This window comes from Canis lupus, chromosome 5 (assembly GCF_048164855.1).
Source record: "Canis lupus baileyi chromosome 5, mCanLup2.hap1, whole genome shotgun sequence".
Classification (NCBI taxonomy): domain Eukaryota; kingdom Metazoa; phylum Chordata; class Mammalia; order Carnivora; family Canidae; genus Canis; species Canis lupus.
This window is the reverse complement of record NC_132842.1, coordinates 2,246,818-2,270,051: the sequence shown is the minus strand read 5'-3', so window position 1 is coordinate 2,270,051 and position 23,234 is coordinate 2,246,818. Positions and strand designations below refer to the sequence as shown.

General features: G+C 37.3%; 1 protein-coding gene across 30 annotated transcripts in view; it reads left to right on the top strand.

Annotated features, from left to right (window-relative positions):
* PARD3 (par-3 family cell polarity regulator) overlaps positions 1 to 23,234 on the top strand; it is a 649,441-nt gene that overhangs the window by 112,571 nt on the left and 513,636 nt on the right. For all 30 annotated transcript variants that reach the window (XR_012030741.1, XM_072825188.1, XM_072825191.1 and 27 more), the window contains exon 2: positions 559 to 660. Coding sequence is in view for 28 of the 30 variants with exons in the window: in XM_072825188.1 (XP_072681289.1) it covers positions 559 to 660 (102 nt within the window). In the remaining 2 variants the exon portion in view is untranslated. The remainder of the gene's footprint in view (positions 1 to 558; positions 661 to 23,234) is intronic.

Here is a 23,234-nt window from a genome sequence, read left to right as displayed (position 1 = left end):
ATTGTATGTAAATTTGTCTTTACAAAAATACTCAAAGCACACACATTATTCTGAGCTTGCTTTTGTTCACTCATGGTTTTGTCAACCTTCCTTTGTGTCGTATACTTAGACCTGTTTGTAGAGCTTACTTTGCGCCACTGGTGTTTTTTTTCCCCAGATAGGCTGTGATATGAGTTTTTCAGACATGCAACATATGTTACTTGCTTATTAGAATATCTGTATGGATTGGACTGAGAGGATTAATATTTCATATTGGACAATGAGAAACCCAGAGTACTTTAATAAACCATTGTTTCTTATGCAATGACTTGTGCTGGTTTCTATAGTTTCTGTCCTAGCAGCATATCAGCAGCTACGCCAAAGGGGAGAGAGTGTGCATGAGTCCCTCATAAAAGAAAAGGAAAATTGACTCAACAGTAGGGATACAGAACTACCTGGATTTTTAGCAATATTGTCAATGTTGTCAATTCCTTTTTATGGGCAGGAAATTATTACAGGTTAAGTTGTTGCATTTCCTTTTGATGATGCTAGCTTGCTGTATTCTGTTCTTCTCTACAGGATCCAAACTACTGGATACAGGTGCACCGACTTGAACATGGAGATGGAGGAATACTAGACCTTGATGACACCCTCTGTGATGTAGCAGATGATAAAGACAGAGTGAGTTTAAGTCCAGGGAAGCTGTTCAGGATGCATTAGTGAAGACTGGGGGCTGGCGGGGAGGGGGGGGAGAAGGGGGTGGCGCATGTACATGGGAGTCCTTCCTTTTCTGATTAGACAATTTGCTTTAAAGAACATTTGGGCCACCCACTTTGGTATGTTTGTTTTATAACTAGTATTGTGAGTCTTCACTACCCTGAACTTTGGGGTATAATGCTTTTCTTGACACCTGCGCTTTATTAAGTTTACTATGTTTTAGAATTTTAAAGTTGCAATTTTTTGAATGGAAATCTCTTTTAAAGGTTTGCCTGACATTTTTGTTTTAACCAAACCTGCCATCTTTCTTGACAACTGAGGTCTGTTTCCATGTGTGGGGATGCAAAATCTCTGAGTTCTGATCTAAGCCCTGGCCCATCCCTGCAGCTGGCCTGTTCGGTTTGCCGCCTGCCCACTCTGGAGCAGGTGCTCTCCAGGTGTCCTCTGGTGTGAGCTCTGCTTTCAGAGGGCTGTACTTTCCGTGGTGTTGCTCTTAGTGGCTTTTTTTACTGCAGTGCCACCTTCAGTGTCGTCTATGGTTTTGGCATCACGAACGTGGCCACCCACAGGCACATTCATCTGTGTCCACCCTTTCGTCTGTGCTCTTAGAGGGAATGAGGGAGGGGAAGGAGAGGACGTGTGATGCTCAAGATTTTAAGACTTTGTGACATGATATTTGGCTCTGCATGTAGAAGTCACCAAATTATTACGAGGTGATGGGGCTTGAGCAGGCTTTGGCCATACCCTTGTTTGTGTTCTGGTTGTGATGAAGTTACCGAAGGGCTGCCAGCTGCACACACGGTGTATCATCATGTGTGTAACGGCACAGGATAGGTTAAACCAGTGAGGTGGTATCATGGAGTTGGAAGATGGTAACGTTGTCTCATACTTACTGTGGTTCTTCATGAGGAGTGCTCTCTCTCCCTCCCTATCTCTCCCTTCCTCCCTGTGCCCACCTTCCTTCTCCCCTTCCTCCTCCTCCCCTTCTCTCTGTCTCTCCCACACCCCCGCCCCCTCCTGTACTGCCCCTTTGCTTCATTTTCCCTCCGTTCCTGTACTTAGCTGGTTGCTGGCTGAACACAGTTGTCTCATCTTCTCTCCTTCTGCTTTCCTGACAGCATAGCACCTGGTTCAGAATTGGCAGCTGTCCTCTATGTGTTCTTGAACTCTTAAGGAGAATGAAAAATTTCAGGTACCAAATAGTGTGTCAATTCAGGGATATTTGATTCAATAGCACCTGCCATTGTAGGGTATGTCCCATGGTTGATGTTATTGTTTAGGTCTTTGGGGTAATTTGTTACTCAGCAACTGAAATAATACTCTTCTTTCAGCATAACTATTGGGTTACACACAACAATGGAAGAAGCGACAGATTATGATCTTCTAAAATAGTTGCTGTTAAAATCAGAGGATACTTAAACTTTTATTTTACATTTTATAGATTTGAGAGAAGAGAAGAGAGAATGAGGTGGGGCAGGGCAGAGAGAGGAGGAGAGAGAAAATCTCAAGCAGACTCCCTGCTGAGTGTGGAGCCCCACTTGGGGCTCGATCCTAGGACCCTGAGATCACAATCTGAGCTGAAATCGAGAGTCAGACACTTAACTAACTGTGCCACTGACACGCCCCTGAATAATAATGTTTTGAATATTAATAAATGAAGTATTTAGAGAGTTTTACATCATGCAGATTAAATTCAATTTCCAAATAGAAAAAAAAATGCTAGAGAATACAAGTACCATATACTGAAAGATCATTGTTTTATTTGCTCAGAGATATTATTTACTTTTTGTATTTATGTTTATAAATATTTAAATATTTAAATATATATGTGATTAAATTTTTGAATGAGCTTCTTAAAGGACCCATTTTAAGTTGTAACTATAAAAAAATATAATTAATAATCCAGAATCTTAGTACTGACATTCATGATATTGTCAGATGCCTTTATTCAGACTGAAGGTTTGCATGTAGTCAGTTGTATGGCTCCTTTCCACAGCTTTGAAATTTGACTCTGATTTAATCACCCTGGAGTGTTTTCAGCTATTTTTGGCAGCTACTCCGAGTAAGGATTTTGACACCTGTTTTGCTTTTAGGCTAAAAAAGGCATTACAGTTTTCTTAAATAATAAAATTTCTCTCAAGAGTATCCTGTTTAATGAAAATCCCCCGATCATGTTTAAAATGCAGAAACCTAGCCTAGGGAAATAGAGTCTCTGTTAGCTAGGCCTGGGCATCTGTATTTTATAAACCTTCCATGTGGTATTTGGGGCTGTCAAAGCTTTGAAACTATGGTTTCATAGTCCTGCCATCAGTCTCTGTAATGGGGAAATTTCTTTCAAAGGTGAAAATTATTATTTAAAAAAATATTTTCTTTATTTATTCATGAGAGACACAGAGAGAAAGAAAGGCAGAAACACAGGCAGAAGGAGAATCAGGCTCCCTGCAGGGAGCCCCCATGTGGGGCTTGATCATGAATTCCAGGATCATGCCCTGAGCCGCTGAAGGCAAACGAAGGCAGACGCTCAACCGCTGACCCACTCAGGCGACCCCAAAGGTGTTAACTATCTACCTAGTCACTGAATTTGTGGAATTATGAAGTTATTTTTTATAGAGCGATATTAGGATTAAGAGGCAATCATTTAAAGGATAGCAAAAGAAAATTAAGGTTCCTAATTACTACCTAAGTTTGCTCATTATCCTTTAATTATTAGAGTTTAATGCACAGTACGGAGGAAGTTTTCTTTTAGTACTTCTACAATTCCAGTGACCAGGACTTATTCATGTTTATTCAAAATGGTATTAGCATGGGTTGTCTTGGGTACTTGGAGTAGGTTTGATTTTCTAAGACACAGAATATTCTAGATCTATTTTGAGCATATAAATTTGCCTTGTTTTGTTTGTCTGTTCTCTACATTGCTGCTTTCCAGTCAAAGGAAACAGAGAATCAGAGTGTGCATGCTGTCATGGGGTTTTATTTAGTCTTAGTGTCTGATTCTCAGTTTTCTCAGTTGACGTTTTCCAAATGATAAAAAACTGAAATGGTTTCCATGTTATCTGTAGCACCTATTAGAACAGCTGCACTATGTTTGTCTGTATGAGCTTTCCCAAGTGCCAGGCTGTTTCTTGTCTGAATTTCTTTCTAGGTTGGTCTTAGTTATGATTTTTTATTTTAGTGAACCTTCCCTCAGTTCTTTTCAAATGGGTCTAGGTCATTCCTGTCATTCCTCCATGTCCTACAGTAAAATTTGGAATTTCCAAATAGATCACAGAATAAAAATGTTTTGTACTCACTTCCCTCTGCATGCCAGACACCTGAGACTGACTGATTGTAATTCTGTTAATACAGAGTTCAGGCAGACTGACCAGAAACATAAAAGTTGGGGAGAAGCTCACTTTTGTGCGTGTGATCAGCAAAAAGAGAGTCTTTTCCACTGTCCACTGCCACTGTCTTCCTTTTCATACCTTTGGTGCCGAAGGTGACTTACGATGTGGTAGCAAGCATTTCCTTTGTCATACTTGGGTGTAATTTTGTTTTGATCAAGAATGATATCATGTATATGCTGTGTTGGTGATGACCTTGGGAGGTATCTTCTGTTCCTTGCTCTTTGTGGAGGAAGCGTTGAATGGACTAGTAATTTAAACTCTTTCTGAGAGTTTGTATGAGCTTGAAGAGTGGATGTTGGATGCCAGGCACCACAGAGGATTGTGGTGGAAACTGCTTGTTGGGAAGAACCCAGGATTTTCTGGGGGACAGTCTGGCCAGTGTACTCAGTATAAAGCATGTTGAGAAAGGGGAAGCTTTAAAAATGTATTGGAATCATGGGCAAGCAGTAATTTCTGTGTGTTGAATAAAGCTAGTACTGGGGCATATAACACATTTTCATCATTCTCTGCATTGATAGCTACTGACTTACAAACTGATGTAGTTTTGTACAAGCCTTGTATGTTTATAATATTACTGCCCAGCAGATGCAAAAATGTGTTGTAATAAATCATGCTTTTGAAATGCATACATGGCACAACTTTCAGGTAAGGGACATGGTTTAATTTTAAAAGTTCATCATTTTCTACTTTTGTTACCTATGTGTGAATTGTTATTTTACTTGTTTTTGGCATCAAGTCATAAAAAAAAAATCTGTTCAGTGAGGTGATGGTAGGAGCATCCTGCTTCTTGGTGGAAAACACAGAGTACACATCTGCTTTAACAGGGGCGTTCTGTGTTCTGTGCCCTAGCTATTGATCACGTGCAGAGAAGCACTCTGCTTTTATTTATGCTGAAGACAGCCACAGTCTGCAGTTTTTAGATGAGAGTGAAGAACATATTTTTGAGTCTGGATAAGACCCAAATAAGCATTACTAAAATAATAAGTATTGTTAAAATGAATTTATTTGGTGATATTGAAGTGAGTTTTAAAAACATTAAAAAGCCCTGCTCCGTGAGGAAATGGCTTGTTGTTTAAACTACAATGAGAGCTCACAGCTCATAATTGAAACAAGTTTAATTTTAATTTCTTTAGAGACTCTATTCTTCTTAACACATTGCCAAGCATGTACCTGATAAGAGGAAGTTTTGAGATTTAAATTCCTTTGTTGTCAAGACTAAAACACTAACTTCCAGCAAGAGGTTAGTTATTTTTAGAACCTCCCTGTCTTAGAGGTAGGAGTGGGCTGAGAAGTTCCTAGGAGAATTTCCTTTTCATACTTTTTTTTTTTTACCTCTAGCTAATTTCTTGTTGAAGACTTGGCCCATGAATACATTCCTTTAGTTATCACTAAACGTGAGAGAATTTTTGCAAACTAGGATTTCTTCATAATAATAACGATACAATTTTAAAAGGCAGCAATAAAATAATTTCCTTTGAGGGATAATAAAACTTTTAGTCTTATTTTTAGTTAATTGAACCAATTTACCAAGCACCTATTACATGTCAGGTGTTATGCTCAGTGCTTTTATACAGTGTCAAACAAATGTAGACACAGTTCCTCCTTTCTAGGGTCTCATGGTGTATTGTGAGAGTCAGAATTAAACAGTCACAGAAATTAAATGTAGAATTACCAACAAATAATGGTCTGAAGAAAAGGAATCATGCCATGAAAGGTGGTACAAAGTGTCCTAAGTCAGGGTGAAGCAACACTTGCCTAAATAATACGATCTAGCTGAATCCGAAGGACAGCTAAGTGAAAATTCAGACTATTAGGTGATTAGATTTACATTTGAGAAGTGTCTCCCTGGCTGTGGTGTGAGGATGAAGGGATAGGAGGCAGAGTGGGTGCAGGGATCCAAGCTAGCAGAGTTTGCCACTGGAGCTGTGAGACTGAAGGAGGCTGGACCAGGTGCAGATGGTAGGGAGTAAGTAGATCTGTGAGTGATTTACTGGGCAGGTCTGCTGATGGGGCTATTTACTAAGGCTGGGAGTGCTGCAGGGTGGCCAGATTTGGGACAGGGTGGAGCTTAGGGATTCACACTTGATTTTAGTGACTTTGGGTACCTTGGAGGTGCTAGATGTTTGGAATTGAAGTGCAGATGAATTCATGAATCAGATATAAATTTGTTAATAATCAGGTTAAATCAGGCAGCCCAGGTGGCTCAGGGGTTTAGTGCCACCTTCGACCCAGGGTGTGATCCTGGAGATGGGGATTGAGTTCCACATTGGGCTCCCTGCATGGAGCTTGCTTCTCCCTCTGCCTATGTCTCTGTCTCTCTTTCTCTCTCTCATGAATAAATAAATAAAATCTTAAAAAAAAAATCAGGTTAAATCAACATATGAAATCCAGTCTAATTTTATTTTTTTATTTATTTTTATTTTTATTTTTTTTAAATTTTTATTTATTTATGATAGTCACAGAGAGAGAGAGAGGCGCAGAGACACAGGCAGAGGGAGAAGCAGGCTCCATGCACCGGGAGCCCGATGTGGGATTCGATCCCGGGTCTCCAAGATCGTGCCCTGGGCCAAAGGCAGGTGCCAAACCGCTGCACCACCCAGGGATCCTCCAGTCTAATTTTAATAGAAATAATTGTGTGTATCAGAAAAGGTTTGAAGGAACACACCAAAAATTGTCCATAGTTAGCATTGAGAGTGGAATATGTGATTAACTGCGGATTTTTTTATTTTCTATTTTTTAAATTTCTCCATAGTTCTATGTCATCCTAATTCCAGAATAAAGAAAGCATCAGACAGTTCTAAATATAACTGAGAATAGAATCATCTTTTTAAACTTTAATGTGAATTTTTTTTAAAACTTTAATGTGAATTGGCATAGGGAAGGACTGATTTAAAGAGTCTGATGACTTGGAATTGTAATGATTTGTATAAATAGACTTTATTAACTAGATGATTTGATTAATTTCCTCCTAAATGGATTTATTTTAGTTAGGCTCGAAAGAAGAAAATATTTAAATTAAATGCTGAATAGAGCACCAAATATCTAATTAATTAATTCAGAGAGATTATTTCCCAACATTTAGATATTTCATGGGTACTGGTTTTCCCACAGCTCATCGATTTGTGGGTGGATGGGTTGGGGAGTGCAGGTGTAGCAGATGTGGGGACGGTGAAGAGTGCTTGTGGAAGGTAATAGTGAGGGAAGTGTCTTGGCCTCCTACACATGGCCCGCTGTTTGTAAAGGCTCCTCATAAGCATTTGGAGTTTTGAAATTGGGAACAGCCTGCATAATAGTGTAGTGGCAGGTCACCAGCTTTCCTAGACTTGGCCTATCTAGGACCACCCGGAGTCAGGGAAACAGAGGAGGGGACAGGTCTCTCACTCTTTCACTTATCATATTAGTTGTAGACCATGGCTTGGTTCCTTGGTTTGCTGCACCTTGTTTTTTTATGTTGCTTCATCACAGATGGGCATCTTGTTTAGTGGGATAAGACACCACATGGCCTGTGTTTGAATCCCAGCTCCATGATTATTTTATGAGCTTCAGCAAATTAATCTCTCTAAGCACAGTTTTCCCATCTCTAAATGGAGGATAATACACCTACTTTGTAAGGTAGTGTTAAATTTAAGTTTAAACCTGGGGAGGGATCCCTGGGTGGCGCAGCGGTTTAGCGCCTGCCTTTGGCCCAGGGCGCGATCCTGGAGACCCGGGATCGAATCCCACATCGGGCTTCCGGTGCGTGGAGCCTGCTTCTCCCTCTGCCTGTGTCTCTGCCCCTCTCTCTCTCTCTGTGTGACTATCATAAATAAATAAAATTTAAAAAAAAAAAAAAAAGAAAACCACCTTAAAAAAAAAAAAAAAAACAAAAAACCTGGGGATTTGTGTTAAGATTTCAGTACTCTTTAGAAAAATAACACCCCAGTAGATGGTAATTGCCAGTATCATTGTTGGTCACATCGTTACCACCACCACCATTGAATTAACATGAACACTAAAATTCTTTTAATACTTGTTTTTAATGATTTAAAAACAAACAAGGTTATCTTGGGTAATTTTTAGTAGAAAAATTTCTATAAGTACTTTCATTTGTGGGTTTTCTTCTTTTACATTTCTATCAACTTGAAAAGAGCTTCGTAATAGGTACTCAGTTATAGTTGTTGGAAAAAAATACATTATTTTCTGAATCCTTTGAATTTGAGGGTTTCCAGTGTACTATCATTATGCATATTCTTCTGCACAGAAAAAAAATGAAGATTCTAGTTTCAATTTTTACTGTTTGGGAGCTAACAAGGACTGTGTTATTAAAAAAAAAAAGCACAAATAGACTTGACATCAAAAGCAAAAGGCAACAAAACAAGTGGGAATACATCAAATAGAAAAGCTTTTGCTCATCACGGGAAATCATCCAAAAAATGAAAAGGCAACCTATGGATTGGAGAAAATGTTTGCAAAACATATATCTGATAAGGGGTTAATATCTAAAAAATATGAAGGACTCCAACCATTCAATAGTAGAAAATCAAAAAATCCAGTTAAAAACATGGGCAGAAGAACTGAATAAACATTTTCCCAAAGAAGTCATAAATGGCCATAGTTACATGAAGAAGAGGTCCTCAACCTCACTAATCATCAAGGAAATGTCAGTTAAAAGCACAGTAAGATATCACCTCATACCTGGTAGAATGGCTAGAGAGAGAGAGATAACAAGCGTTGGTGAAGATATGGAGAAAAGGGAACACTTGTGCACTCTGGTGGGCCTGTGAACTGGCATTGCCACTATGGAAAACTGTACGGGGGTCCCTCAAAAAATAAAACTAGAACTACCATATTATCCAGCACCCTACTTCTGGGTATATATCTGAAGAATATCAAATCTTTATTTCAAGGAGATATTTGCACTCCCATGTTCATTGCAGTATTGTTCACAATAGCCAAGGTATGGAAGCAACCTAAGTGTCCATCAACAGATGAATGGATAAAGATCTCACACTGTGTGTGTGTGTTATGGGATATTATTCATCCATAAAAAGGGCATCTTGTCATTTATGATAACGTGGATGGGTCTCTTTGAGGGTATTATGTTAAATAAGTTAGAGAAAAACAAATACTGTGTGATCTCACTTACATATAAGAATCTAAAAAAGCTGAACTCATAGAAACAGAGCCTAGAATTGTGGTTACCAGGCCTGGGAGCTAGGAGCAAAAGAGTGATGTTGGTCAAAGGATACACATTTATGATGAATAAATTCTGGGGATCTACTATACAGCATAGTGATTTTAGTTAATAATGCTGTATTAAATTCTCACCACAAAGAAGAAATGATAATTATGTGATATGATACAGATATTAGCTAATGCTAAGATTTTAATAATTTTGCAATATTTAGGTATAGCAAAACATATTGTACATTAAACTTATAAATGTTATATGTCAGTTACGTCTCAATACAGCTGTGGGGCAGGGGGTGGAGAGGCAGATCTTGTCTTGTTTTCAGTTTTAAAATACTAGCCAGCCAACAATGATAATTCTCTAGAAAAATAGCACATTGCAAAACAAGCACTCCAGAAAAAATGCCATCAAAAGCTGCAAAATAATAATCTACATCTTTAAAAATATTTAGCTTAAGTTTTCCTTTCAAATTTTGAGTGAAATATGTAAAATCCAACTTTTCTTGTATGTAATAAACCATTATCACACAATGGGAAACAAAAAGGAAGATTGAGAGCTGTTGGTTTCTTCTTCATTACAATTTTTAAAATGAGTTCAGAGAAAGAATTATATGTGATAAAGGAGATCATTTATTCATTTATACAAGTATTCATAACGATAGAAATCATGTAGAAAGTACCAGATATTTTTTTTCTCCTGGATTGTATGTTGGAAGATGAGGAAACTTGGCAGGGCTTGTACCCTTTGATCTTCATACATAGTTCCAGAATAAATCAACAAAAAACTTGTTGGAACATCAAGCTAAAAAGCTGCATATATGTGATAAGAGTCTAACATCCAAAATAAATGAAGAATTACAACTCAATAGCAAGAGAACAACCTCCCCCAACAACAAGAACAACAAGACAGAACAAAAACAGATTAAAAAATGGGCAGAATATCTAAATATACATTTTCCAAGAAAGACAATAAGTATGTGAAAAGATACTCAGTCTTATTAATCATCAGGGAAATACAAATCAAAACCACAATAAGATGTCACTTCACACTTGTTAGATTGGCATTTATAAAAAAAGATAAGTAACAGGGTTGGTGAGGGTGTGGAGAAAAGGGAACCCCTATGTACTCTCCATAGGAATGTAAGTTGTGGACTATGGAAAACATATGGAAGTTCCTAATAGAATTAAAAATAGAACTACTGTATGATCCAACCATTTTACTTCTGAGTATTTATCTGAAGAAAACAAAAACACCAATTCAAAAACATGTATGTGGCATGTTTATTGCAGCATTATTTGCAGTAGCCAAGACAACCTCAGTGTCCACTGATGGATGAATGTTAAAGAAATTGTGGTATGTTTATACAGTGGAATGTTATCCAGCCCTAAGGGTCATGAAATCTTGCCATTTGTGCCAACACAGATGGACCTCAAATGCATTATGCTAAGTTAGAAAAAGACAAATAGCATATGATCTCTCTTTATATGTGGAATCTGAAAAAGAAAACAACCACTCTTTACCCCCAACTAGATACAGAGAACAGATTGGTGGTTACCAGGAAGGCAGTGAGAAATGGGTCAATTTTTGTTTTTAGTTAAATTGAATAAATAAAATTTAAAAATAGAATTCAACCTCAGTATAATACACACTGTAGCAGGATATCATTACACCTTAGTATCAATGCTGTAAGATAGATAGGGTAGTGTCCTGATTTTAAAAAAGTAGGTGAGCCAAATATGTTTCCTCAGCTTATGTATTTCTTTCACTTCTTTTTCCCTGGCCCCAAATAACAAACATTTTAGTTGTTGGCTGAGGTTGGAGAAAGAAGTTAGTTTGGCTAGTAAAATATGTGGATTGTAACTATATTTAATTATGTTAGATTGTTATGTCTTCTTCTATGACTATTAAAATGTCAAGAGCTTAGTGTCATGTATAATTGTACCACAATTCATGTTTATTGATGCTCCTTGTTCATGTATCAAACTAACATCATAGCATTTGTTTGAGCGAAAGTTAAAATCTTAGAGTTACTTATTCATTCATTTTATCTTTCCAACATGTATTCAACAAATACTTTTTAGTCCTTAAGATATTTGAGAAACAGCAGGAGGTGCTGAAGATATATGGGGGAGGGGGTCTCTGATCTCACAGAGCTCTTCTTGCCATGAGGAAAAGTAGACCCTGGAATTGAGTCTGGAGTATGATACAGAATAGGTGAGGTGGGGTTGATACTTTAACTTGTTTTGGGAAAGACATCTCTCAGGAGGAGACAGGTAGGCTGGATTTCAGTTGAGGAGAGCAGCTGAGGGTAGAGGACTCTAGGCAAAGGAAGCAGCATGGACAACAATCTGAGTTGGAAAAAGGTGGAGGTATTTTATAGATCCAGAGGGAAGTAGTGCTGCTTGGGTGCAGTAAGCAACTGGGAGGGGGAAACAGGTGGGGTTAGGGAGAAAGGCAGGATGTTAGAGACTATGTGAAGCAATTTGAGACTTGATACTAAATGCAACAAAGAGCCTTTGAACTGTCAAAGTGTTGAGTGATCTATTTAGATATTTTTTTTATTTTTTAAATTATAATATTATTTTAGAGAATGCAGGTGAAGGGGCAGAGGGAGAGGAAGACATTTATTTTTAGAAGATTGCTTTGGGATGAATGTGTTGTAGGTGGGCTTTAAAGGGGAGAAGGACCATTGAGGAGGCTGCCATCCGGGGAAGAGATGATGGTGGCTGAGCCTCAAGTAGAATTGGGGAAATATGAATGGAGTTGAGATGTGTTGGGGGTTAGATTTTTAGGATCTCAGGCTGGGAGGAATGAGGGCAATGAAAGTATTAAGGGTGACTTCTAGAGTTTTAACTGGAGGAAATGGCGTAGGGGATATGGAGGTTCCATTTACTGTGGGACGTTCATTTAAGTAGAAGATATATGAATGGAATAAGGATACAGGGTCAAGGGCAGTCAAGTCTCCTTCCTGTTGGGACATTTAACTGATTTTGCAACACCTTTGAGACTTCCAAGCAGAGATGTCAAGTAGGTGATGGGACATAGAAGTCTGGAGCTCAAGGGAAAGATCAGAGTTGGAGATAAGAATTTGGAAATCACCACTGTATAGAATAAATGGTACTAAGGTAGCATTTACATGTGGCAAAAATTTGCAGTAATTCTAACCTCATAATCTTTTTTTTTAAACATTTTTTTTATTTTTTACATTTTTATTTATTTATGATAGAGAGAGAGAGAAAGAGAGGCAGAGACACAGGCAGAGGGAGAGGCAGGCTCCATGCACCGGGAGCCCGATGTGGGATTCGATCCTGGGTCTCCAGGATCGCGCCCTGGGCCAAAAGCAGGTGCTAAACCTGCTGCGCCACCCAGGGATCCCCTAACCTCATAATCTTTATTGACTTCTTCTTTGCTCCACACCCTTGACTTAATACTTGCCTTGATTGTGATGGAAAATACTAGTAAATTTTAATTAGGAGATGAATATAAAATGTGGAGAAGGAACTCAAGTTCTCCTTATTCAACACAGTTGAATGAAAACAAGATAAAATTTACATTTTGAGAAAACAGCGTAGTTTAAAAGGCTGTAAAGAGACAGTGCAGGGAGATTGCTCCTTAGGCCAGGATAGTGGTAATATAATTTCCAAAATAAGTACAGAAAATCACACTCTGAAAGCCACTACAAATTTGTGAATTTTATAACCAACTGTTTAATGTTGGAAGGCATTCCCTTGACTGCCACCTCAGAAGAACTTGTTTAATATAATAAAAGCACACAGTATAAAAGTAGAAAGTCACCTGGAATGAGGGGAATATAGACTCTGTATCCTGTGTTTCAGAATTTGAACGTTCTTGCACTGGAATATCAACAGCACTGCAACATGTAACTCTTCGTTAAATATAGTTGCCTTAAAATTTTTGTATTTGCATGATTTATCAGTGAGATATTCTGGTATAGGCAAGTGTTTGGTTTTGTAGTTTCTTTAATAATTAGTATGTATGTGATTTTAAAAATACATGTTTCTTATTAAAAAATAGAAAACTCTTAGGATTATAGCCAAATTAAAAGTATGACCTTGAAAGTACTGGTTCTCAGCCCTTGGGTTAGGCTTGTGGGTATCCTAAAAGCATTGAGTTTTGTGGGGCTCTAGTATTAATAGTAATGAGTATTTAATTGCAGATATTCATAGTGTTCAGTACTCACTGGAAACCTAGTTCTCTGTTTTCTTGTGTATTTTATTTTCATCATTTCTCCTCATACTCAGCCTTCGTTCAGTTAGACTTGAGATAAGGGGAAGGAAAGATGCTCTTGTTGCCTTTCGAAGGGACATAGAAACACATTTCCTCTCCTTTCTGGGACACAGGAGAGGTATTGCAGACAACTAATTCATTTTTCCTGTGAATATTTTGTCCTATATTTTTCAGAGTAAAAGGTGTATGTTTGAAAAAAAAAAAGGTGGATATTTGAGACTTGATCACTCCATTTCTTATTCACTGAAAGAAGAGAATGTTCAAGCAGATTGACACATAGGCATGCTAAAAGGGCTCCTGTTTGAAGTAGGAGCTGTGATTTGATCCTGTCCTCCTGTCAGTTTTGGAATGAGTTAAGAAGACTCCTTTGAACCTGGTGTGTTCACTCACACTCTGCTGACTCCAAGATATGTTGCTACACCCTGTTTTACTCCTGACAAACTAACCCTGGCCTGTTTAGCTGGTGAAGGTTATTTTCCTTTGGTGTGGTGGAGCCTGCCCCTGACCTCCCTGGTGAGCCAGGAATCAGTGCTGCCATATGCAAAGTTCGTGCTTCCATGGATGGCCACGTATGTTGAGTGGATTCTGTCCTATACTGCCCACCTAAATTCAACTTATTACCCTTTCTAGAGGACTGAGCAAAACACAGGTTAGATATCTGGGTTTTTGTGGCTGTTTGTTTGGGGGATCATTTTATTGTGTAGTTAGTTGGAATCTAAGTCATGTGGATTTTGCCTTTCTAATGGATTGAGATGGCAGACAAATTGAAGAGGAAACTCACAAGGAGGTACTACACTTTGTCTGGTACCTCTCTGAAGGATTCCATTAGAGTGCTGAGGTTTTCAAGGTCTTCGAACCTCAGAAGAGAGACTTCAGAAATCAGCAAGAGGCAGGTTGGTAGAGAAATGTCTGATCCCTTTACATTTTCTTTGGAGTTGAAGGTCACATTCCTTGTGTTTATTTCTTAATATTCTTTTGAATAAGTTCCTTGGTTTCTTTGAACTTTGTTTTATAGCTACAAAATGATATTGACGTTTTATGTGTCCTCACTCCGTTTGGGGTTATTGTTTGTGTGCATGTTTATTGATTCATGGTTCAAATAACTTATTGTGTGTTCAAATATAACATTGTAGTGTTATCAGAAAAATCTGACTAATATGAAATCTACTAAAACATTGTTTTCAGAGGATCCTGTTACCCAACTACTCACTGTAAGGATTTCTTGACTTTTATGCATAAACAAAATATTAGAATAAAAGCAAATTAATGTTTATACAAATTCATAGGGATATTGTTCCAGAAGACTGGAATGAAGCTTATTTTTCCTAAAAAATACTCTGAGGCCACTGAATGGAAATATAAATGATAGGAACAGATTCTGGCTGTGTGCTTTCTTGATGTTTGCTGTTTATGCACTGAATATGAAAGTTTAGGCTGTCCAAATAATGCATAATATGTCTTTTAAAAGTACTGTATTAGAAATGAAAAAATTCCTTTTTAAAAAAAAGTCCTTATTTTATAAGGAGGTATATTTTAATTATCAAAAACAATAATTGGTAAAAATTAAACATAATCATACACCACACAGAAAATGTAATTTTTTTCCCCTTTATAATTTATTGTTGGACTAGTGCCATGGGTTGTGTGCCCCCCAGTGGTCTTTTGGTAGAATGGTTCTTTTTGAGCTCCATTAGATAATATCCATGTCCCTACTGGGTTGAATAATTGTGTTTTCAAATTGCGGTTACATCCTTCAGAACTAATTCCATCTTATTGCTTAAATTCAGCCCAATATTTATCTGGAAAGTTTATGATTGATTGTGTTTTAGAATATCTCTCAGTGGTCCTTAGAAGTGGACACTGGAAATTATGTTGTATCATCCATTATGTGGTCCTCAAATGTCTGCTAAATCTTGAGTAGTTTTAGTTTATCTTTTCTCTTGCTTTTCCTTTTTATTATGGAGAATATTGATATATCAGAAGCAAATCAAATCCTGAGACATTCTAAATCTTTTATCTTTCCTCCAATAGAAATCACAACCATAATAGATGTATTTTGGTTAAGAATTCTGAACAATCCTGAATCATTTCAGTGTGACTTTGTTTATGTTCAGATCAATATAGTTTGAGTTAAGGTCACAGAGCAAAACTTTTTTTTTTTTTTTTGAGGGTATTATCTTTATTGTGGTAATCATTTTGCAATACAGTCTCTTATGATTTTTACCATTGACTTTATGAAGGTATGAAAGCAATACACATTCAGTGGAAACCATATTTCAAATTTTGAATTCAATTTTTTCCCCAGGTTAGTGATATGTGTATAATTCTCTATAATCATACTGGGCAGTGACAGCATGCCGCAGGTGCCATCAGCCGTGTGATCATGAGGGTAAACAGACAGTACACTTAACAATCATTCTATACAAATATAGCCGTTCTGCTTTTCACTTTTAGTACAGTGTTCAATAAATTACATGAGATATTCAACACTCTATTATAAAATATGCTTTATGTTAGATAATTGCGCCAAACTGTAGGCTCATAGGAAGTGTTCTGAGCACATTTTATACAGCCTAGGCTAAGCAACAATATTGAGTAAGTTAGGCATATTAAATACATTTTTGACTTATAATATTTTCAACTTTGGGTGGATTTATTTGGACATAACTCCATCATAAGTTGAGAAGAATCTGTATATATGTGTATCAAACCATCATGTTGTATATCTTAAAACTTAACAGAATGCTATGTAGCAATTATATCTGAATGAAGCTGGAAAAATATATTCTTCAGAAGTAAAAAATGGTATGAGGGACAGATGTAGTCAATAAACTGTTTTAAATTCATGAATATGTATAGAATAACTATTGATTTATATTTTTAATATGCTGATAATCAGTATTAAGCAGTTTGCTTTTGTTTTTCTCTAGTGTGTACAGATTTATTTTTCAAAATAGCTTTTTAAATTTTTTTCCATTTATTTTTATTGAAGTTCAGTTTGCACAGTATCATACCCAGTGCTCATCCCATCAAGTGCCCTCGTCAGTGCCCGTCACCCAGTCACCCCATCCCTCTGCCCTTCCACTACCCCTTCCGCTACCCTTTGTTCGTTCCCCAGAGTTCTGAGTCTCTCATGGTTTGTCTCCCTGTTTTTAAGAAACGAAACCTTGGTGTAGAGTATACAGAAGTTAATTCCAGAAAGGAATGAGGAAATGAAGGGTACTGATTCAGTTGGCAGAATCCTTTCTCTTCCCTTTTGAAGAAGCATCGAATTTAAAACTCTGCTTTAACTCAGGGGTGGGGTCTGTGTGTTGGCATTTGATACTTGAGAATTTAAATATGAGTGCCTTGTATTGTCATTAAGGATTCCATGGCATTGTTTATAGAAGTAGGGTGTAGTTCTCTGCCAAAATTCAACTTGTTTAATTAAATTCTGCTGAGCTTTTCTAACTTCCTGCCCTAATCTACTTCTAACTGCTTGTAGTTCCAGTGGTAGTAATATTGGTCATGGTATTCCGCTCTTGTACATGTGCTTTTAAATTATTAAGTTCTAAGCTGTCTGGTAAAATGTATTACTTTTTCATCTTATAGATGAGATGTAGTCTTTTGGAAGGTGCATGGGGACATCGGCAGTGTAGTTGAAGAGCTCAATTAGACCTCCTGCACAGAGTTTCTGGGTCAATTTGTGGATGACAGTATGTAACACTAATGAAAAGAAAAACATGTTTCTCCCTTCTCTAGCAAGATACATCCCCTCTTTAGAGTATCATTTCTTTGCTAGCTGTTAGCGTGTGACATTTAAGCAGCCATATAATTTCAGTTTCATGCATCACTTTGCTTGAGCAAATATTTCTATGGAAAATATAAGCTTCAAAATCATTGTTTTATATATTTGTGGGGTTGGGAGGTTATAGTTAAGAACAAGAGTATAATGATACCTCTGAGTTGTTCAGAGAATTGAGATCATGTATTAAATGGAAAAAGAAAGCTAAGGGGAGCTGAAGTGTCATATAGTGGACAGTTGGCTGAGTTCACAAGGCAAGGGATTGAATTTCAAGCATGTATGATGGAAAAATCTGCCTCACCAAAAACCATCCTGGTTTTTTAAGTAAATGGTTGAAATCCATGCATCAGAATGTGTATATGACCCAGTGTATGTATATGGATTAGTCATTTATTTCAGTACCAGTGCCATGGTTATTTACCTGTGGATCTGTATATGATATGAGATGCTTCTGTGATCTTGATTATTAGGAAATTACAATCTAGACATAGGGAGTCAATGGAATGATGCATTCTGATAAAGTTGCTTAATAGTTGAGAAATTAACTCAAAGTTAGGTGATTTTTAAGTGATTATAATATAGGTTTTTTTTTTCTTCTGAGAGTGACTTAGATTGACTTAGATTGCTAAATGGAGAGTAGGATGTGTGTGTGTGGACAACTTGGAAGAGTGTTTCTTGTTTGTTTGTTTTCCTTCTTACCAGAATAATTTCGTAATCATAGCAGAAAAGACAGTTTTGGCTACTAATGTCACCTAGATGTAAAGGAGAAATGTATTTAATTGAGGTATAGTTGACGCACAGTGCTACATTAGTTTCAGGTGTACAACATAGTGATTCAACAACTCTGTTCCTTATGCTGTGTACACCCCAGTGTAGCTACCATCTGTCACTGAACAACACCATTGCCAAGTCATTGACCACATCCCCTGTGCAGCACCTTTCATCCCTGTGACTTACTCTGTAAATGGAAGCCTGTATCTGCCACTCCCCTTCACCCATTTTGCCTATCCTCTCACCCCTCTGAAGGGACATGTGTTCTCGATAAGTTTTGGGATATTGCTGTGTAGATATTAAAATATTATCGAATTTGATCTGTTATTACTCTTATGTTACAAAAGCTGTATATTCTTGCTTTTTTTCACCTTAGTTAATGTGAAGTTCCCAAGCTTAAATACAATTCATATTTCCAAGAGTAGCTTATAATTTTTAAAATATTAACTTTAGCTTTACCTATGTAATTAGATGCGTATCATAGGACTCCAAATAAAAGCTTAAGAAAATATAACCTTAAGTATTTGCTACCCTCAGATTATCCTAGGGCAGATAAATTTCTTTCCAAAACATACTATCCCAGTTTGAGATTTCTGACTTGCATGGAAGCAGCAGGCTCTCCTTAGTTATTTTTAGGGATATGTTGTGTTGGCCATTTAGGTGTTAATTGTAGTCCATAATTCTCCATTAACATTTCTTTATTAAGAAGGTTTGTTCTGAACTGGCCAAGTTTAAAGTAGGCTGCAATAATCGTGGTTTTAAAAAGAGATCAATTCAGAGCATCTAAGACCTAAATCTAATAGGGAAGTAAAGTGCATGTAGGCTAAGTGCATATAGGTGATAAATTCCCTGAGATGGAATTTATTATCCTAAAGGCATTTTTAAAAAAGACTGTTGAAAATAGTTTTCTAGAGAGAACAAAGTGAGGCCAAGGTTTGTAGCTTTATGCTTTCTCTACATCCCTTACTTCACATTGCAACCTACTCACATCGTAGTATAACGAAGACAGGCATTGGCTACCACATTTCAGAAGGACCATTGTGAAGCATTTCTCATTTTGAATAAAAAACTTAGATAGTTGGAGGATCAGTGCATATTTTTTTTTGAAAGGCAACAGTTCTCCCACAGGGGTCATAGTAAAGCAGAGTGGATATGGTGCAATTGATCAGTGAGGCATATAATGTATATGATGACATAGTACAGTGATTGTGCATGCCACGTGGGAATGTGTAGCTGTTTGGTGAGAGTGGATGCTCAGCTGGTGGTAAATTTTTTGTTTACCATTTGGGTTGTGAACTAAGTGCACTGTATTCTATGTTGATTTCTGCTTTAAAAATCTTCAGTTTTGTTCTTGATCACAAGGGTGGGTGAGAAAGATAAAAACATTTGCGTAAATAATACTGTAAGTGGTGAAAGGGAGAATTAACATTTGGAATAAAAGCCATAGAAATCTAAACTTAGGATTTTTTTCCAGCGATATGTCAATTTTAGAGTTGTATCTTTAAAACCATAAAATGTGTATTTGAAATTTATGACCTACTTCTCTTTCCCCTTAGTAATGCTACTTCTGGATTCTTATTTGCAGTTATAGCTTGTATAGCTAATACTGATCTTTGTAATGGTTGGAAGAATTGACCTTAATTGACCTTAGCGCTTAAAGAATCCATTCTCTTTGATTTATAAATACATATAATAATATTTTGGCAAGCATTTTACCCTTTTCAATTTCTAGTAACCCTAGTGTTTAAATGTATGATGTTAATGTTCATTTGGAGTTTGAAATACAATATTGTACGTTAGTTATACTTAAATTTAAAAAAGGTGAAAAAAAGAATCACTTTGCCCCTCTAACACAAAGCATGACTTTATTAATAACAGTCATTCTCTGGTTATCTGACTTCAGATAGCTTTTCAGTATAATCTTTTGGTAGGATACATAAGTAGCTTTGTCATGTAGTATATATTTTAATTCTTAATGGTAGAATTTTATATTCATCATAGGATTGAAAGCCAAATTTTTAATAAACAACTTTGGAAAATGTTTTGTCCTATATTTTGAAGACCTTCTGAGGAGTTCAGTCACCTTAGATAAAAACCCCACATTTTTATGCTGATGCATCCAATATTCAAATCATCAAAATATGGGAAAACAGGTCTCTTTTGGGCAAAGAAGATTTTTCTCCTTCTCTTGACTTCCATGAAGATTAAATATTTGTTATTACATTTAAGTATGACTTCACACAGAAGGCTTTACAAAGACTGTTCCCTTCTACCTGTATTTGAAGACATTTATATTGTGTTACAATAATGAAATCCTGTAAAGCTAGGTTTAGAGGAAGAGAATTTTCTTCCCTCTCCCCTCAGCTCTTCTAGGATTTTGAAGTTACTCAAATGGATGTGAGCTGTGAAAGATACTTTGCAGTTCACATCTTTCATGGGAATGTAGTAGGAGCATGGTGGCAGTGAAGCAGTGCCCTATGCTGAGCAGGTTGTATTAGGTACAGAGTGCCAACAAAATCCCACTACAGACGTACTGTAGTGGCATAGGAGGACTTCTGTGTAGGAGGGTATTTTTATGTTGGTAGAAACTGAACTTTCTTGATATGGCCAAGAAGTTAGCCTGAGATGCAATAATCAAGGCACTGTCTGAAAGCCCTGTTTGCATTTGCAGTTGTAGTCAAGGATGTAAATACTTGTTGCTCAGCTGTTTTATTGCTTTTGATCTATGAACAAGTAGCAATTATTCTTTAACACATCTTTCCACCTTAATCACCTCAGGCTGCCTGGGGAAAATCTGTATCTATCACCAGAGTGCCCAGGATATTAAAGGATGAAGGAGAAGATGTGGCAGTGTCAGCGTGCTGCATCTCCTTCCTTCCTTGGTTTTCAGAGAATCTGTGCTACACTCCCTTTTATGTGACCTTAGAACATTAAAACAGCAAATACTTTTTTCCCTTTAGGCCCCACAAATGAGAACAGAGTTTATTATGATGTATGACTTTTAACAAAATCATCACAGTATAATTAGTATTTCCTTTGGAGTTTGGGTGAATATCACCTGCAGTAGCTGACATTGCCATTCTGCTTCACTTGTCAAGACCAAGCCCACTGGGGCTGAGGATTGGGCTGTCAGTCTTTGGGTTTGTCCAGTTGGCATGGACTGGAAAGATGGGCACCCTAGATTGGTCCCATGCCACCCAAGTATGAGTCCTTTCAGGCTTCAGAATCATTTACTGCAAATGTATCTCAAATAGGACTAGGTATAAAAATCATCTTAAATCATGTGTTTTTCAGTGCCAAAGAGGGTCAAATAAAATTCTCTCTCTCTCTCTTTTTTTGGCATGATGTTCTTGTGGCTTGTGATGAGTAAGATGACAAGGTAGCTTTAAATTCTTGCACTGCTTTTGAAGTGGTCTTTTCACCCCCAGGCTCTGGGGTGCTTTGGCTGTTGATAAATGTCTTTTCTCAAACTCTCTGGAATGACACTTGGAGCTCAGTCACTCTTAGAAATGGAATTCTTGTTTCTGACCTATTAGCATTACTTTAACAGGAAGATGGCTTCTGCCATCTTGGTTTGCCCTTCATCTTAATATTTAAATTTTATTCTTGGATTCCCAAGCTAGTTTCTCAATCTGTGTCAATAATGATGTTAAGGACTAGCTATTTATAATTAAGTGTAGAATGTTTGTCAAAGAGCTGAAATAGATTGGTTGCTGTTGAGGCTGGAGAGTCTCGTATCCAAAATCAAAGTCTGGGTTCAAATTTTGTCCAGACAAGGCCTGGTTGAGAACTTTCAATTTTTTTGCTTCTAGAACCATCAGTCTCATCCTACAGGTGCGTGCCTGAAGGTTGAGGGAACTGGGAGGAGGTTCAGAAGCAGAAGTATAAGGGAGGCACCCTCCAGTGGACGGTAGGGGAACAGGATAAACCTGTTAGTGGGTTCAGTCTTGTTGACTTGTTCCTATAATGCCCCCTAGAATCTCATAGCAATACTCAATTAATGTTTGCGCTTTGACAAAGAGCACAGAAAACAGGAGATGCTTAGGTACTTTGTATTGTATTGGGAATCCATAGTGATTGAAGTAAGTAGCAGTTTCTTGCTACTTGATTAGCCACATAATTAGTATATATTGCATGAATATTTTATACATGAGGGTTTAAAAATCATTAATGCCTCAGTAATGTACCTTTTATACTTTAGTTTTTTTTTTTTCTTGAAGGTTGGCTTTTATTTAGAGATAAAGAAATTGTGTGGTTCATGAGAATTTCTTTTTTAGTGTGATTATGCTCTAGTTTATTTGAATTACTCTGCTTATTTTGATAAATACATTCTAGAAATCATTATTAATCACTTTCACAGGTTATATTAAGTACAGGGAACTTTTCTAGGCTTTCTTTTTTTTTTTAATTTTTTAAATTTTTATTTATTTATGATAGTCACAGAGAGAGAGAGGCAGAGACACAGGCAGAGGGAGAAGCAGGCTCCACGCACCGGGAGCCCAATGTGGGATTCGATCCCGGGTCTCCAGGATCGCGCCCTGGGCCAAAGGCAGGTGTCAAACCGCTGCGCCACCCAGGGATCCCCTAGGCTTTCTTTCTATGGAAAGTTTTCTTTTTACTAAGAAGAAATCTTTTTTTTTCTGGTAACTGTGCTTGCTACTTACTCAGGATGCCTTCTTGAATGGTGCTCATTTTCTCTTTTGGACATTCTCTGTCTATATATGATTACACATCATACACATAAACACTTGTATAATCAAGAAGCACTTCCATACTATCTGCAAATTCTGTGTAGACCAGAGTAGACCAGAGTATGCTTAAGAACTCAGAAGTGGATTAGAAAAAGATGTTCAATGTTTTGCACAGAAAGACTTGCTTTGGACGTACCTCTTCATGGTCTTGTTGGGACTGACAGACTGTAACAACCACAATTTGGCTAAGAAAAAAGTTTTGATTGCATTTGCTATGGATACAGACATTGACATAACTATATTGAGAGAATTCTTTTTGGAAAAATGGAAAGTGAAAAGTGTTGTGGATAACTAGAGAAATGACACAAGTTCTTTAAAATGTTTCACACATGTGGAACTTCTCAGGCACGGGTGGCTCAGCAGTAGTAAGCTGACACCCTGTGTCCAGTGTGCCTGTTTGTTGGATTGCTCTTTGCCCGTACTCAGATGTT